General features: G+C 38.6%; 3 protein-coding genes across 5 annotated transcripts in view; all 3 read right to left on the bottom strand.

The window, feature by feature from the left end:
- The window catches only part of LOC108990696 (1,4-alpha-glucan-branching enzyme 2-2, chloroplastic/amyloplastic-like), a 31,282-nt gene extending 29,456 nt beyond the window's left edge, over nucleotides 1–1,826 (bottom strand). For both annotated transcript variants that reach the window (XM_035689324.1, XM_035689325.1), the window contains exon 1: nucleotides 1,335–1,826. In XM_035689324.1, the coding sequence (XP_035545217.1) occupies nucleotides 1,335–1,461 (127 nt within the window). In that variant the 5' untranslated portion in view covers nucleotides 1,462–1,826. The remainder of the gene's footprint in view (nucleotides 1–1,334) is intronic.
- A 1,173-nt stretch (nucleotides 1,827–2,999) lies between these two features.
- On the bottom strand, nucleotides 3,000–5,282 carry LOC108987512 (tyrosine-protein phosphatase RLPH2-like). Its single transcript, XM_018960435.2, has 4 exons — nucleotides 4,644–5,282; nucleotides 4,152–4,219; nucleotides 3,623–3,802; nucleotides 3,000–3,410 (listed from the first exon to the last, which is right to left on the bottom strand). Exons 1-4 carry the CDS (start codon nucleotides 5,206–5,208, stop codon nucleotides 3,240–3,242), a joined length of 984 nt encoding a protein of 327 aa, XP_018815980.2. The 5' UTR covers nucleotides 5,209–5,282; the 3' UTR covers nucleotides 3,000–3,239.
- A 521-nt stretch (nucleotides 5,283–5,803) lies between these two features.
- On the bottom strand, nucleotides 5,804–14,371 carry LOC108987511 (pleiotropic drug resistance protein 2-like). Of its 2 annotated transcripts, none has more exons than XM_035689489.1 (20): nucleotides 13,409–14,371; nucleotides 13,202–13,322; nucleotides 12,828–12,916; nucleotides 12,515–12,599; nucleotides 12,112–12,402; nucleotides 11,924–12,014; nucleotides 10,834–11,734; nucleotides 10,533–10,693; nucleotides 10,344–10,447; nucleotides 10,033–10,198; nucleotides 9,854–9,940; nucleotides 9,204–9,358; nucleotides 8,731–9,063; nucleotides 8,246–8,536; nucleotides 8,062–8,145; nucleotides 7,510–7,643; nucleotides 7,182–7,409; nucleotides 6,835–7,006; nucleotides 6,417–6,671; nucleotides 5,804–6,308 (listed from the first exon to the last, which is right to left on the bottom strand). In XM_035689489.1, the coding sequence occupies exons 1-20, from the start codon at nucleotides 13,765–13,767 to the stop codon at nucleotides 6,039–6,041; spliced, it is 4,377 nt and encodes a 1,458-aa protein (XP_035545382.1). In that variant the 5' UTR covers nucleotides 13,768–14,371; the 3' UTR covers nucleotides 5,804–6,038. The 2 variants fall into 2 exon arrangements, with proteins under 2 accessions (XP_035545382.1, XP_018815979.2); XM_018960434.2 differs by having other exon boundaries at nucleotides 9,204–9,340.
- Nucleotides 14,372–14,866: the final 495 nt, after the last annotated feature.

Raw genomic sequence — 14,866 nt, 5'->3', positions numbered from 1 at the left:
GGTTAAAAGAAGGGGATCGAAACACAAAATTTTTCCATAAAGTGGCTAACTCCTATAGGAGAAATAATACCATTGAAATGCTTAAAATCAATGGTAGTGAAAGCACAGAGGCTTCAGAGATCTGGGAACATGTGGTGACTTTTTATGAAGATCTGTTTAAAGAAGGCGAGGGGTGAAGGCCAAAGTTAGATGAACTTGGTTTTAAACTAAATATCTGTATGTATATTTATATATGCATATATATACATATTTTGAAAAGTGTGTGTGCGTGTGCGCGCGCATCTGTGTGTATTATATATATTATAAATAAGAATAATTCTACTTATCATTTCCACACATCACACTTATTTTAATTTTTTTATTTTTATTTTTCCTATAACAATGTGGTGTATGAATGATAAGTAGAACAACTCAATTAGTTTAACAATAATAAAATAAAATATTAAATAATATTAAAATAAGTAAAGTGTGTGGTGTGGGATGATGAGTAACATCCCTCTATAAATAAACACTTGTGTATTGCTGAGAGTAGCACGAACTGTCCAAAAGTCAGATTCAGCCACTAGTGCGTGCGCTCCTGCACACGGCTAGGTTTGGATACCAAAACCATCTCAACCTATATCATTTTATCATTATAATTTTCACAAATTCCTACATAAAATACAATAAGCAATTCAACTTTTTTAAATTTTAAAACAATAATAATATTAAAAAAAATAATTTAACAATATTTTATTCAATTTTCAACTTTTATCCACAACCATCTCATCTCATCTCACTATCCAAACCCCACATTAAGCTACGTAATAATCGCATATCGTTCTTTCTATACTGCAATTACAATTTGCCAATAGCTACAAGGATTTGGACCGATCAGGAAGTCCGTTGTACTTTAATTCTTTCTCTTTTCAAACAGAGCTCTCATGGACCGAAAAGGCCTCAATCTACAGTGAAACAATGCTCGAAATTGAACATAAAAAACACGAGAGAAATCAGAATCCAATCATACATAGCACATACATGCATACATAATTGTCGAAGTTACTATTTGTAGCAACCTACCCTCCAATCAAAAGGTAGACTTCCCGTACTTGCATGTCACACGTCATAAATGAAATAAAGTATCATTTTCAATATCACAATGGCAACTAGAATATACTCCTTGCATTTGTTATCAAAAGTTGTATGAACGTTGTTTATATGAGCAAATGAATCAAGACGCCAAAGCTCAAAGCATCAAGGATCAAGCAGTGAGGCAAACAGAACAGAAAAAACGAAAGAAAGAAACTCGAAAACAATAACATCAAAAATATTGATAGAGACAGTTGTATTACGATAAAACGGTTCCTTCTTCGGCAAGAGGGAGATATTAGTATTGCGAATGCCATTAGAGGTGGATCGACACCAGTTGCACACCGTTGGAACGGACGGGGATCGCATCGCCGAGATTGAGTAGACCATTTTGCTAGTATTTTTGGTTGAGAGCTTTGAAAACCGAGAGAAGGGTCTAGGCTATGCACTGAGTCAGAGAGAGAGAGAGAGAGAGAGAGAGTACTGGTAAGTGTTTTTTGAGTAGCGGGCGCCGAGAGAAGCGTGAAGAGAGAGAGAGAGAGAGAGTGTGTGTGTGGCGCAGGCGCATGGAGAAGGTGCTACATGTGAAGTAGAGGATTGTATGAGGTGGGATCTACCGAGGCTGATCTTGCGTCGTCCATCGTTTGGATTTTGCAGACCTACCCAGACTGATCTGCACTCTGGTGTCGTTGCAGATCAGGAACGAAAGGCAGTGGGCGTGCGGTTCCCTTCTCCTTTTCGGGAAAGAAAAGTAAAAACAGTTCAGTTCATGATTAATCCTATTTTTATAACATATAATTAAATTTCACTACTTTTAATTATATTTTATATGTCCGTCACTCTTTTATTTTTCCTTCTGAGTTTTAAGATTTCCAAAAATCTAATGGATCAACGGTTCTCTACTCCTTGATGGAGCATAACATCCACTTACGAATATACCATCCCCGTCAAAATCAATAGTCGCCCTAAACGGCAGATTCATATCCCCATTTTTTGAAAAAAGAAAAACGATCTTTTGGGTGATTGGTGAATAACCTTATGAGAGGATAAGATAAGATATCAATCACTATTTTAAAGTAACAATGTTAACACAATGATTTTCATAAATTCTCTTATTAATATATTCGTACGTTATTAATAATGATAGGAAACTTTGAGTAATAAATAGAAAAAAGGAAATCGAGTAAAACCCATTCAATGTTGAATCATGACTCAATAAAAATCCTTATAGAAATGATAGTACGGACGTTACAAACTTATGAATTGGTAAAATCTATTATTAAAAAATTAATTTTTAAAAAAAAACGATTACAAATTATATAATTCATAATTGTAAATATTTTTTACCTTTGTACAAGTAAAATGCCTTCTAAAAAAAAATAGAGGGGCGGCAAAGGTACGTTACTTTAGAGTGACAGGGCAGAGCTAGCATACTGCAATCTGCATGGACAAAGGAATATGCGAGAGACTATCGGGATGGAGAAACTTACTGAGAAAAATTATGTGCTGCACTATTAATGTTGATTAGCTTCTTGGTCACGAATTAAAATTAAAGAGTATAAAAAGTTCATTTTTAATGATTTTTATATAAGGAAAATTCTGTAAAAATATATTTTTCCCAAAAAAAAAAACATTTTTATAATTTTACCTCCAACTTCAATTTTCTGGTTTCGCCCAATGAGTAGAACATTAGAAAAGAGCACAAGTACTCGATAAATACTAAATAGGCCCACAAATAAAAACTTTAGTGAATAGAACAGTGAGGAAAAGCATAAGATATCTATCCTAACAAGCACGGGCATTCTGAGCTATGATCAAACTCTATGAGATTCATAATTGCATTGCTTATAACATCTTTGCTCTTAAACAAGGTGGATTTATAATTGTCTTTCATTCCAAGTAGACTTTGAGAAGATGATGATCAAAAGAATGATCAATGGCACTTTTTTTTCCTTTCTGATCATGTATCTGTGATAACTGGATATATAATATTCAACTTATTCCACCAATTCCATTATACATTAATTCCTCATGTCTCTATAACCAGCATCCATCAGCTAATGATGAGGAGTAACCTCCATTTTCGATCTTAAAATCTTATGCTCTGCCAAATTTAGAAAGAAAGCATATAGATACTGCATTATGACCGTTTACCACAAACCCGAGGACTAATTTGCCAAAATATCGGTGTCACGGACAATCTTCATTGAGGGGAGCACGATTGCAGCCACTGGCTTTTCCTCATATCCACCACCTTCGTCAATGATCAGCCTAAGGCCTTCAACATAGAGTTTTCCATGGTGACCACTTACCACAATGGTTGGATTCTCAGTTAGTTCCTGTAAGATACGAAATGCCAAATATCTAGACTTCAGTTATTCTTCGTATCAAGGATTCTACCACTATAATTTATATCTCAATAAAGCTGCAAAAACAACGTTCTGTATAATCAGGAATGACTGTGAGCAAAGTAACCTCTATCCTAGAAGAAATTAGCAGCAGAAGAAAGTCTTGTTTGAGTACATAGGATAAAGAAACTGAGAACCATCACCTTTGGGATATTCCATACATTTTTCCTCCCGCTAAGAGCCTCCACCTTAGGAACCCGGGTGTCTCGGGCTCTCAAGAAATCCAGCTGCTCTTTGATGTTTTTATCTCTCTCCAAACCAGCATGCACAGCAATCAACTTACAGTGTAGGATTCCATTCTCAGTTTCCAAACAGACATCATCCTGAAAAAATAGAACGCACATCACCAAGATGGCAAAACCCACTAATTTAGCAAGTTGCTCCCATAATTCACTCCACTATACAATCAATTGCCTTATCAAACATTGTTCATGAACGTTTTTCTTGGGATTTAAATGATATTTTTTTGTAAAGTTGGAAGCTTATGGTTCTTAAAATAGATTTTGATTGAATGGCGCACAGTGTTTCTCCCATAGTCCCACCCCAATGTGTGGGGCTATAGAAAATCTTTCATTGGGGCAAAAAAAACCCTTCTCATGGTTACATCATATATTGCCGGCGCTTATAAGGGGTTTTGAAGAACAAGAAAAGGGGAACCCAAACAAGCCTGACCTCTTCGTGAACCCAAACCAGATCAGCAAGAAACTTCTTGTGCTCGTCAGGAACTGCCTTAACCAAATCTGTGCACAATTAAAGTTCAGAAATTTAATCCAATAAGACAGCAACAGTAATGATAACACGCGACCGCTAATCGAATACGAGCATCGATTACCATTGAATATCTAAAAATAGCACCAATAAACCACAGAATCTCATTGAAGATTTAATAACTACGAATCGCCATTCGCAGTCCATCAAGCCCAGTAACCCAATTGTCCATAAATAGCTTGAAATCATAACTAGCCAAACACGCAACAACAAGCAAGAAAAATCGTATTGAAAACATGAACAACTATGAATCATAATCACCCACATTCGCAATTGAGTAACCAAGAATCGATCAAACAAATCAAACTCCAGAGTCCAGAGTACCGCGACCAATGAAATCAGATATACCTTCCGGTAAACAGAATGAAACCCAATCAAGAACGGAACAGATCGTACCAGAAGATCCGTGAGGAACGCCATAGGACTCGAAAGTGGGCCCGGCATCGTAGATCGAGCCCTTATACTCTGTCCCCTTAGCCGCATTAAACCTAACCTTAATAGTTCCACCCCACCTCCTCCCTTGCAAGTGCATACACTCGTACCCGTCACCCTTGAACCACCCTTCTCTCTCCTCATTGCCCTCGTACTCCTCCCACGCCTCGGAGAACTCGAACCTCGGAGGCCGAGGCAAGACTCCGACGAATGCTGCGAAAGCGAGGTCGTGGTTTCCGGAGAGAAACACATGGGTCTGGTCGGGGTAACGGGATGGCAAGCGGAGGAGGAAGTCGATGACCTGGCGGGTGTGGGGCCCGCGGTCGCAGTAATCTCCGAGGAAGATGACGAGGGCTGTCCGGAATTCTTGCGGGTCGATGAGGGATTCGAGGTTGGACCAAAGGTTTTGGAGCTTCTTGATGTAGCCGTGGATGTCACCTATGCAGCACACCACTCTAGGCTTGGTGGTGGTGGTGGTGGTGGTGGTGGTGGAGGAGCTGAAGTTGGGTTCTGATTTTAGGTCCGTCATTTCTTTGCTTTTCTTTTGTGAAGTTTTCGTGCGTATATTTATAGGTTTGTGTTCTTTCGGGATTGGGTCTATACGGATTCTTGACGTTGGTTGCAGTGGTGTGGAGATAAGGGGGTTTTTTTTTTTTTTTTTTCAATTATTATACCATATATTTGTATATTATAAATGCATACTTATCTCTGTGATAATTATTTAGATTCATCTCTTAGAATTTCAGTTCATTTATGCATGATTCTTAGAATTCTTAAATTCACGTATCAACTCTTGAAATTTATAAATTCATGTATAATTTTTGAAAATTTTAAATTCAATGTATCTTATTATTTTATATATCACTCTTTCATATTCTTTATCTCTATGTTCATATAAGGGGATGTCTTGAGAATCGTTTGTACAATACAAAACTTCGAAATGAATAATTTTAATAGCTATTTTTATATTACAATCTTTCAATTCCTTGCTAGTACTTCTTATTGCGTATTACTAGAATACTTGCTCTCATCTTCATTACAATATTTCCTTTGCAGCAAACCATTGATCAAAGAGAATAAAAATTGTATAATTACCGACTTGAAAGAGAATATGCAGTACCATGCAAAGAGAAAAAGGTATAACTTAGGTCAAGCAATGAATGCTGAAGTTTTTGGGTGCGAAAATAATGATCATTTACAAACATTTTGGTTGCCTGGATTGTACTGCAGGACAATATCTGCTCTAATTTTATGGACAACCACGACGGAAAGAATGAAAATACACGAGATGAGAAAGAAAAATAATTCTGTCCTATTTAAGCAATTCCGAGACCAGAGCATGAGTTAACTGAAGCTGGGTTATCTTCTTTGGAAGTTGAGGAACTTGATGCCGTAGGCAAATACAAAGAAGAAGAGGAGAACCCAGCCAAGATGAGCCACGGCAACGGCTGGAAGGAAGTCATAATCAAAACCCAAGCTTTCTTTAAGGAATAGCTTCAACGGTACCTCACCAACTCCAGGTACCTCAAGGACGGAGTCTTTGTCACCCACTTGAGAGGTCACAAGGCCATATAGTGTCCATGCCACTGGAGAAGCCCAGTAGTACCACCTCCACCAAATAGGGATTTGCTGCGATGGTAATGTGTAGGTAACCGTGAGTTCCATATGCAGAGAGAGATTCGAAGTTCCGTGAAAAGTAGTGCAGTATGCAATATATATTGGGTTTGAAAAACATACCGTCCTGGGAATGAGAAAACCAGAGAACAAGTTCCAGAAACTGAGGAAGAATGACATACAAATCGCAGCAATTTGATGTCCCGGTGTCAGTGCAACAATCATCATTCCATAGAGTGTGAAGTAGACAAAGCACATGAATATGTAGTAGTAGAACCACAAGAATTTGTCTGCCTTCCACTCAAATCCGATCATGGAGTAAAGAAGAAGAGTGTAAGCAAGAGTTTGAACTGCAACATAAATTGCCTCAATGGACACCTGCATAATTTCAACAGATTTTTGGTCAGAGTATGAAATAATAGAGTTTCATTGCTTGAACCATATCTTTAAAGAACATAGTTTTCTTTACTGCAAGATATTCTGTGGTGTCAGTTTAGAATTACAGTCTGATCGGAAAAGAGACGAATTGAATTAAAGTTACCTGAGCAAATGCGTAAGGCAATGGAGAATACATTCCAGCTGCTCTTTCACGGTAGAAAACAGTTCTTTCAATGGCAACAACTGACTGCACTGAAGAAGCATTGGTGGCTCCAAGGAAAAGCACAGCAGCATACATGGCTCCCAAAAGATTCATCAGATCTTGTTGTTTGGACCTGTTTTACAAAATAATCAGAGTTGTCGATGTCTGATACTAAAAAAACTTGGATAAACCAGGGGTGCTCCTAGCATTTGAATATATCAATTTTCTGACCTCCGGTTCAAATTTCATGCACCCTTCCAAAGGATGGAAGTCTAAATAATTAAATATATAACAACAAAATGACTTACATCTTGCCTCCTTTGTTCCAGAAGATGAGACCAAATAATGCACCAATGACTATTGTCATGAAGAACCGGATGGCATTGTACTGAGGATTTCTCCAATAAGACCAATGTTGTTTCCAGAAACAAGCTTTGCACTGAACAGGGAAAGGTTGGGAGTATTCGGTTGGGAAGTAGAGGTCCTTAGAGCCTGGTGTTGGAGTACTTAGCTCTTTGATGAGTTCCTGATTCCTCCTGAAAGAGTGTCGAGAGAGGAATCAGAATCTTAAAATTTAAAATCCCAGGAAAATCAGAAAGCAATAATTAATTATCAAAATAACTCATTATAACTCACTGGTAAAGCGAGGAGTTGGCATAAACTTCAGCAAAATCCACATCAAGTTGAGCCTCGACTGCAGGAGCACTGACTTCAAGCATCCATGTAGCAGGATTATAACCATCCTTGATCTTAGTGACCCTGGGGACAGCCTGTCATAGTTTATAGATATTAGCCACAGGCTAGCAAAACACTTGTAAGCCAACTCTAAAGAGGTATTATAATCGGTTATTGCATGTCTCGTGAAATGGAGGTCAGTGATTCGAATGCCCCCATCCTCATTCTCCTCCCTTTGAAACCGCTCACTCATCCGAAAAATAATATCCACATACATCCATACATACATACATACATACATAAATACATACATACATATATATATATATATATATATATATATATATATATTAAACTTCCTAGTTATACCACCCAGATTCTTGAAGCCAAGACTTTGTTAGGAATTTGTGGAAGTGGAAATGAAGAGCTTATATATAGGCATCAGACATACCGACTAACTCTATCACTTGGTTATTAGCGTAAAAAAACATATAAAACACATGAAACAGATACCTCAAAATATTCTACTAGCTGGTGAGAATGGCGACCCAGAGGTCCAGCATAAATTACTTGTCCTCCTCTTTTCATTAGCAATAGCTGCAACAAGCACAATATCAAAGTTGAAAATATATTACATCATGGATGCATGAAGAAATAAATAACTTTTAACGAAAATGTGAAGAAATGGAGGCAGTACCTCATCAAAAGCTTCAAAAATGTCTATGCTAGGCTGGTGGATTGTGCATACAACAGTTCTCCCAGTATCAACTGTATTTCTCACTGTACGCATAACAATAGCAGCAGCTCTGGCATCCAGACCAGATGTGGGTTCATCCATGAAGATGATAGAAGGATTAGCAACCAGCTCAACAGCTATTGTTAGCCTCTTCCTTTGTTCTGTTGAAAGGCCATCTACTCCAGGAAGGCCGACTAGAGCATCTCTTAGTGGTTTAAGCTCAACCAACTCCATAACTTCTTCCACAAACATCTATACCACATATAGAAAATTCTTTTTTAAGAATTGAAGAAAGCACTCCAAACTTGGATCCTTTTTCTTCTGGGTAAGCAAACTTGGATCCTTAAACAATAGGATTCCAATTTTCTGGTGATTAGAAAAGAAAAATGATTGTGCATAAAGGTCTAGAAAGAGATTGATGCTAACTAGACAACCATGCAACATACCTTTCTTGTTTGTGTCTTTACGTCAGAAGAGAGACGCAGCCAAGCTGAATATAGGAGAGATTCGTAGACAGTAACATGCGGTGAATGAATGTCGTTCTGTTCACAGTAACCACTGACCCGGGCAAATGTTGATTGGTTTTTAGGATAACCGGATATGGTAATGGTTCCTTCAATGTAGCCACCGGTCTTTCTTCCTGCTAACACATCCATAAGGGTTGTCTTCCCAGCACCACTGACACCCACAAGTGCCGTCAATATCCCTGGTCTGAAAGCACCACTAACATCCCGTAACAATTGAAGACGATCTTCTTCAACCCCTTGAGTCTTCATTTCCTGGTATGAAAGACCAATCTTTTACATCACTGTTTGGAGAAAAAGTAATTTTTATAGGAATGAAAAGAATTTCAAAAATATTAGAGAAAACTTGAATCAATATTGTCAGAGCATGAAATGATTAAAAATGAAGGACTTACAGCAGGCATATCCACGTAGTAATTGACATGGTTAAATGCAAGTGAAAGGGGTTGGAAGGGTAAAATCATTCCTCTTCTTTGGGCATCATCTGAAGCACCGACAATTTCTGAAGAGCCTCTCACAGCCATATCAATACCTGTAACGTTTCCGTTACCTAACAACCTTTATGTATTTTGCTTTCTTCTCAAATATGTCTTGGGCATAAATAAAGGCCTTTTTTTTCTTGAACTTTCTTCCTCTTAGGGGAAGAGATGGATAATTGGCACAGGTAGTAAATTCCTCAAAGTTCGAAATATTGTTCTATTCCAACAAATAACAAAAGAGTCAATGTAAAATCCTTGGCCTAATCTTGGCTCTTGTTGGGTTACCCCAATACTGTCTGGTTTTCTCCAGTTCAAACGTTATGTTAATGCATTTAACCCTACCAGCTCTCTTGCTCAAAGTTGTTACAACTACTCGCATAGCAAACTGTATTTTGCACAGAGAGGCGGTGAAATGTTAAAACTGGTACAAGTACTTTAAGATCTCTCTCTCTCATTGACATAGAATTAACGATTAGTTATTTTATGAGCTAACTTTGACCGAATTCCAGCAGAAGCTGTGGAATAAGGGAATCATGTAGTAGAAGGGGAAAGGTAAAGGATTAAACCTTCTGTTCTATGCTGTCTAGCAGATGTGTTGTTTTTCTTCCTGCTATTATCTTCATCCACGACGACAGCTTTTGAATCACCCAAAGCTGAAATTTATTTACCACAAAAGGCTTTGTCAACTCCAAAGTTTCATTTTTACAAATGAAACAGCGAGTAGAAATGGGATGAGTTAACTTACGATTTAGGAAAGTCAATGCTGCAATAAATAACACGTTGAAGAGAAGAGAAAATCCAAAAAGTGCTCCAATACAAATCCAAAACCAATACTCCTCAGTAAAGAAGCCTCTGGACTTGAGCAGGACTTTTCCAACGGTAGTTGCATTGATATGGGGGTCTAAATTGGGCTGCAACAGATAAAAATTTTGATATGATTTTCACATGATGTCTAAAATGCCCAATTCAAGCTTATATTTTCATATTCATGTATGAAACGTAGATGCAATTCGGAAATCAACAAGTTAAGACAATTAAACAACGAAAATATCTTACCGCACTCCATCTTTCATCAAGAAACTCATTCATAACTATGGCATTCTGTCCATACATCATAGGAGAAATATAATAGCCCCATATCATCCATGGCTCAATGTCATCTGCAGGCACACAAGGAAATGAAGATTCTAATTTGCCATCATGTAAATTAACGCTTGAAGTACTAGACTGGAAGAGATGAATTACTTTTGGCAACAATGAACCCTCCAAGCACAAAAACCATTAGCAAGGTGAAGGTGCCCAGTGTATTTGCAACAACTTGTGTTCTCCCGAGTGCAGCAATGAACCGAAAGAGGGACAATGCCATTTGATGTATGCCAAAGAATGCCAAGAACTGGCGGAAGAACCTAAAGCAATAAAGGAAGAGATGGGTCGACGAAAAAACCAAAGTGAATATACTTGAGTTTGAAGAGCAAAATCCCAACATCTAGTAAGTGCCAAGTGGGGAATCGATTTCTCATAGAGAAGAATTTGAAAACGTATTTACCTGCTAGCAGACGGAGCAAATCCAATCGTATAGTATGTAAGAACGATCCATATTGCTGATTCCATGAACGATAGAGGGATCCTGAGGACCCAAATGGGTAAGCCAAAAGCCCATGCTGGATAGAACAAGAAATCCCTCTGTTTATAGAAGACAGGAAGCCTGAAAACAGTCATTGCCAGCTCTGCCATCCCATTGAACATCACGTTAATCAGACTGAAGAACAGAGCTCCAAAAAACTTTCCTCCATTTGTTACAGTTCCCACTGGCATTTCTGTCCTAAGGAACACTGTAAAGGCAATTATGGACATGATTGTTATCTGGGTAGTCTTGAATATGTACACAAAAGAATTACGCTTCATTAGCAGCCACTCCCTTGAAAAGCAAGCCTTGAATAGTTCCCAGTTTGAAATACCATATTTCTCTGTGACCAATGCAGCTGGGTGGGTTCTAGATCTTTCATAAGGAACACTAAGATCAGCTGCAAGCTGTTGGCCAATGTGGAAAGAGCCAAAGGCCTGCGCAAAATCAGGAACTGAGATGTATCTGTAAGGTTGGTTCTTCTTGAACCAATATCGTTCTTGATCCTTCTTGGACGTAACTTCTTGCAAGAAGTCAGCGACCCCTTTCCTTTCTGGGCATTTGAATCCCATGTACTCAAAGAATTCAAGGACATTTTCTTTTGGACCTTGGTAGACTGCCTGACCTTCTGAAAGAAGGATGATATCATCAAAAAGATCAAATGTCTCTGGTGCTGGCTGTAGAAGAGAAATGACCATGGTCACTTCCATAATGTGAACCATTTGCCTCATGAACTTGCATATCTGGAAAATGGTAGAACTGTCTAACCCCGTTGATATTTCATCCATAAAAAGAGCCTTTGCTGGTCCAACCAACATCTCCCCTGCACCCAGTGATAATAAAACAATCAATCGGATTGGTATTGATGTAATGGACAACAATACTTTGATTATTCCGATTTGGAACAATATGTAGTCTTATATTAGCAACAGGTACGTGAACTGGATCTGTGTCTAAGAATAATAACTCCATTTCCATCATAAACAACTTAGCATTGCCAAGAAAAACATACCAGTTGTCACACGCTTCTTCTGCCCACCTGAGATACCTCTCCTCATCTCATCTCCAACCATAATATCGGCACAGATATCCAATCCAAGTATCTGTCAAAGATTCTTAAGAAGTCAGCTATCTTAAATTGGATTCTTAAATGAATAAAAACAAAAATAGATGTGGCAACATGAGAGAGAGACTGCGGACCTTAAGAATATAATCCGTTACCAAACTAGTTTTTTGGCCTGACATAGCTGTGGCCTTCATGAATGCATCAATCTCGGGATCTGGCTTAATTCCCGCTTCTTTCTCTCTTCTTGAGAGTTCTACCAACATTTCATATCTTGTGCCAACCCCTAGACAACGTCCAGAGAAATCCAGTGTCTCTCTCACCGTCATTTCTCCATGGTGAAGATCGTGCTGACTGATATACGCACAAGTCCTTTGAGGAATAAATTCATTCAATTCATGACCACAGTAGGTGACTCTCCCAGATTCCTGTATCGAGTTCAAGTTAATTTCTAGGTTGAAAAATTATTCTTGAATACAGAGGATTTATGCAAACTGAGATACATATAAAAATAGCGCGAGAATCGGAAAGAACACAAACTCTTAGATCCTTGTCAAGTTTCCCAGCAAGTGCAAGCAACAATGTTGTTTTCCCTGCGCCTGGAGGACCCAGAAGTAGAGTCATCCTGGAATCACCAGATCAGTTTATAAGAGCAATCAACTTCTGTCTTTAACTAACACTAGCTATTTTTACCAGATTCAAAGCACGCAACATCAGTTTACTGTTAATTTTTCCATCATGGCTGTTTGCTTTACACAAATATTATCTTGGCAAGTTCACTCCCATATCATAATTGAAAAAACAGAGAGAGAGAGAGAGAGAGCTGAAATCAAGTGCCATTTGAAAAAGAAACCTTGATGGTTTGACGATTCCATTAACATCCTGAAGTATCTGCATTTTTCTTTTCTTAGCTGGAGCAAGGTGAACTAACCCGAGGATACTCTGTTGTCACCATTACAAGTTGAAAATAAAATCAGAAACAATTATCGGCAAAAGCTTGGTCAAAGTGTCTAACAAACTGAATAAAGAGGTTGAATTACGAAATAGGTAAAAAAAAAACTCTTTCTCCTGTAAGAAGTCTACCAAAGAACAACCCGAGAAAAAGGCAGGGAGCAATAACACAATTAATACCTCTGTTTTACATTATACCACAAAAATCTAAACCCAACCAAGAAAAGAAAAGTTCAATTTTAGAAAGAAAAAAACAAAGGAAAATCGAAAATATACCTCAATTGTGTTCAAGGTGACATTAAGAAGAGTGGGAAGCGCTCGGCTTCCAACATACACATCCCCCTCCACCGATAAATGCTCATACCGAACTTCAATTCTAGGAATCTCAATCCCCACCCTGCCAGAAGTCCAAGCCAAACCCACCAAATTAGACCTTAATTAAACCTTAAACCAAACAAACGAAAAAAAAAAAAAACTTCGAACCTGTCGATCCTGTCCCTGAGTCTCCTAAGGAACTTCTCGTTGTCGTCCTCCGCAACCTTGAGTATGCTCTCCATTAACTGCTTCTTGTCCTGGATCCCAAGATGGGCGACGTCCACCTCATTCCGCACAACTCTCCCATTGTCAAGGACCTGCCTGAGCATCCCCTTCCTTAGCCGATCGTAGGTCGGTAGCCGCTCAATGGCGGCCCATCGAAGCTCCTCCTCGTCGCTCTCCTGCCGCCCGCTCCGGTTGAACACGTCCGGCGGCGGGGCCCACACCTCCCGGAAGCTGGCCGACTTCCAGCTCCTCCGGCTGCTCGTTGACCGGGCGAGATCGTCTCCCGCCAAAGCCGACGCCATTACGCGAGCGATCTACTGTCGTCACCCTAAAGATAAGCTTATTGTCCGAGGGGGCTTTACAATACGTTTAAAGTCGATCACACCAACTATACGAGCGAGTGTAGACAATAGCGTTTATGTTTGTTTTATTCAGGTTTTTTCTGAAATCTTTGTTCGTTCAGAAGTACTGGATCTATTGTGTGCCGAACCAAACTCCCCCGACGACGCCGACGATCGTGAAATATTTTTGTCTTAATTCTTAGAGCCTCACTTGCTAATGAAATTAACTGGCTCCCCTATCCATGCACCAAACCTCTCTCTCTCTCTCTCTCTCTCTCTCTCTCTCTCGATCTCTTCCCGAAGCTATTTCAGAGTTGCTTTTTTTGGAGAAAGTGGTGGAAGAAAGACGGAAATGGTGGACGGAAGGGTGGTGGAGGAAAAACTATGGCGAGGAAGGAAGGAGTACTTGCTAATGAAATTAACTGACTCCCCTATCCATGCACCAAGCCTCTCTCTCTCTCTCTTTCTCTCTCTCTCTCTAGATCTCTTCCCGAAGCTATTTCAGAGTTGCTTTTTTCTGGAGAAAGTGGTGGAAGAAAGACGGAAATGGTGGACGGAAGGGTGGTGGAGGAAAAACTATGACGAGGAAGGAAGGAGTGGAGGAGGGTGATTTTATAAACGCATCGAGCTGGGGGTCAACGCGGAGGTCAATAACTTTATGGTGCGCGCGCTGCTGGGTGGCTCTCTCTTTCTCTCTCAGTTTGAATCCATGCAACACAACGCAAGCTTCTCTCACTGTATGTTAGATGATAAAGGATAATAAGCTACAAGTCGTTTTTATTTCTAATTTTATATTCTTTTCATTTTTTACTTTACATAGCTGTAAATATAAAATAATTTTTTATTAAAGAATTTTAAATATGAACCTCACATCTTGTATACTATTTAAAAAATATATAATTTTATTTTTTTATCTTCATATTTTTTATTTTAATTTAATATAAAATATGAAGATAAAAAATAAAATAATATATTTTTAAATAATATATAAGAATGTAAAATTTTTATATAGTATAACTTTCTTTATTTTCTGTTAATTTGTTACTGAGCCGACTTGTAT

The sequence above is a fragment of the Juglans regia genome, chromosome 4 (genome assembly GCF_001411555.2).
Source record: "Juglans regia cultivar Chandler chromosome 4, Walnut 2.0, whole genome shotgun sequence".
Taxonomy (NCBI): Eukaryota; Viridiplantae; Streptophyta; class Magnoliopsida; order Fagales; family Juglandaceae; genus Juglans; species Juglans regia.
The sequence above is the reverse complement of the archived record's forward strand: the minus strand, read 5'-3'. Positions and strand labels throughout refer to the sequence as shown.

Coding starts and splice junctions, on each gene's coding strand:
- LOC108987511 (XM_035689489.1), bottom strand. CDS start 13,767: ATGGCGTCGGCTTTGGCGGGAGACGATCTCGCCCGGTCAACGAGCAGC. Junction 12,015..12,111: donor TAACGGATTATATTCTTAAG/GTCCGCAGTCTC, acceptor AATCTTTGACAG/ATACTTGGATTGGATATCTG. Junction 10,199..10,343: donor TTGATGAAAGATGGAGTGCG/GTAAGATATTTT, acceptor TATCTGTTGCAG/CCCAATTTAGACCCCCATAT.
- LOC108987512 (XM_018960435.2), bottom strand. CDS start 5,208: ATGACGGACCTAAAATCAGAACCCAACTTCAGCTCCTCCACCACCACC. Junction 4,220..4,643: donor CGTTCCTCACGGATCTTCTG/GTACGATCTGTT, acceptor AATTGTGCACAG/ATTTGGTTAAGGCAGTTCCT. Junction 3,411..3,622: donor ATGTATGGAATATCCCAAAG/GTGATGGTTCTC, acceptor CGTATCTTACAG/GAACTAACTGAGAATCCAAC.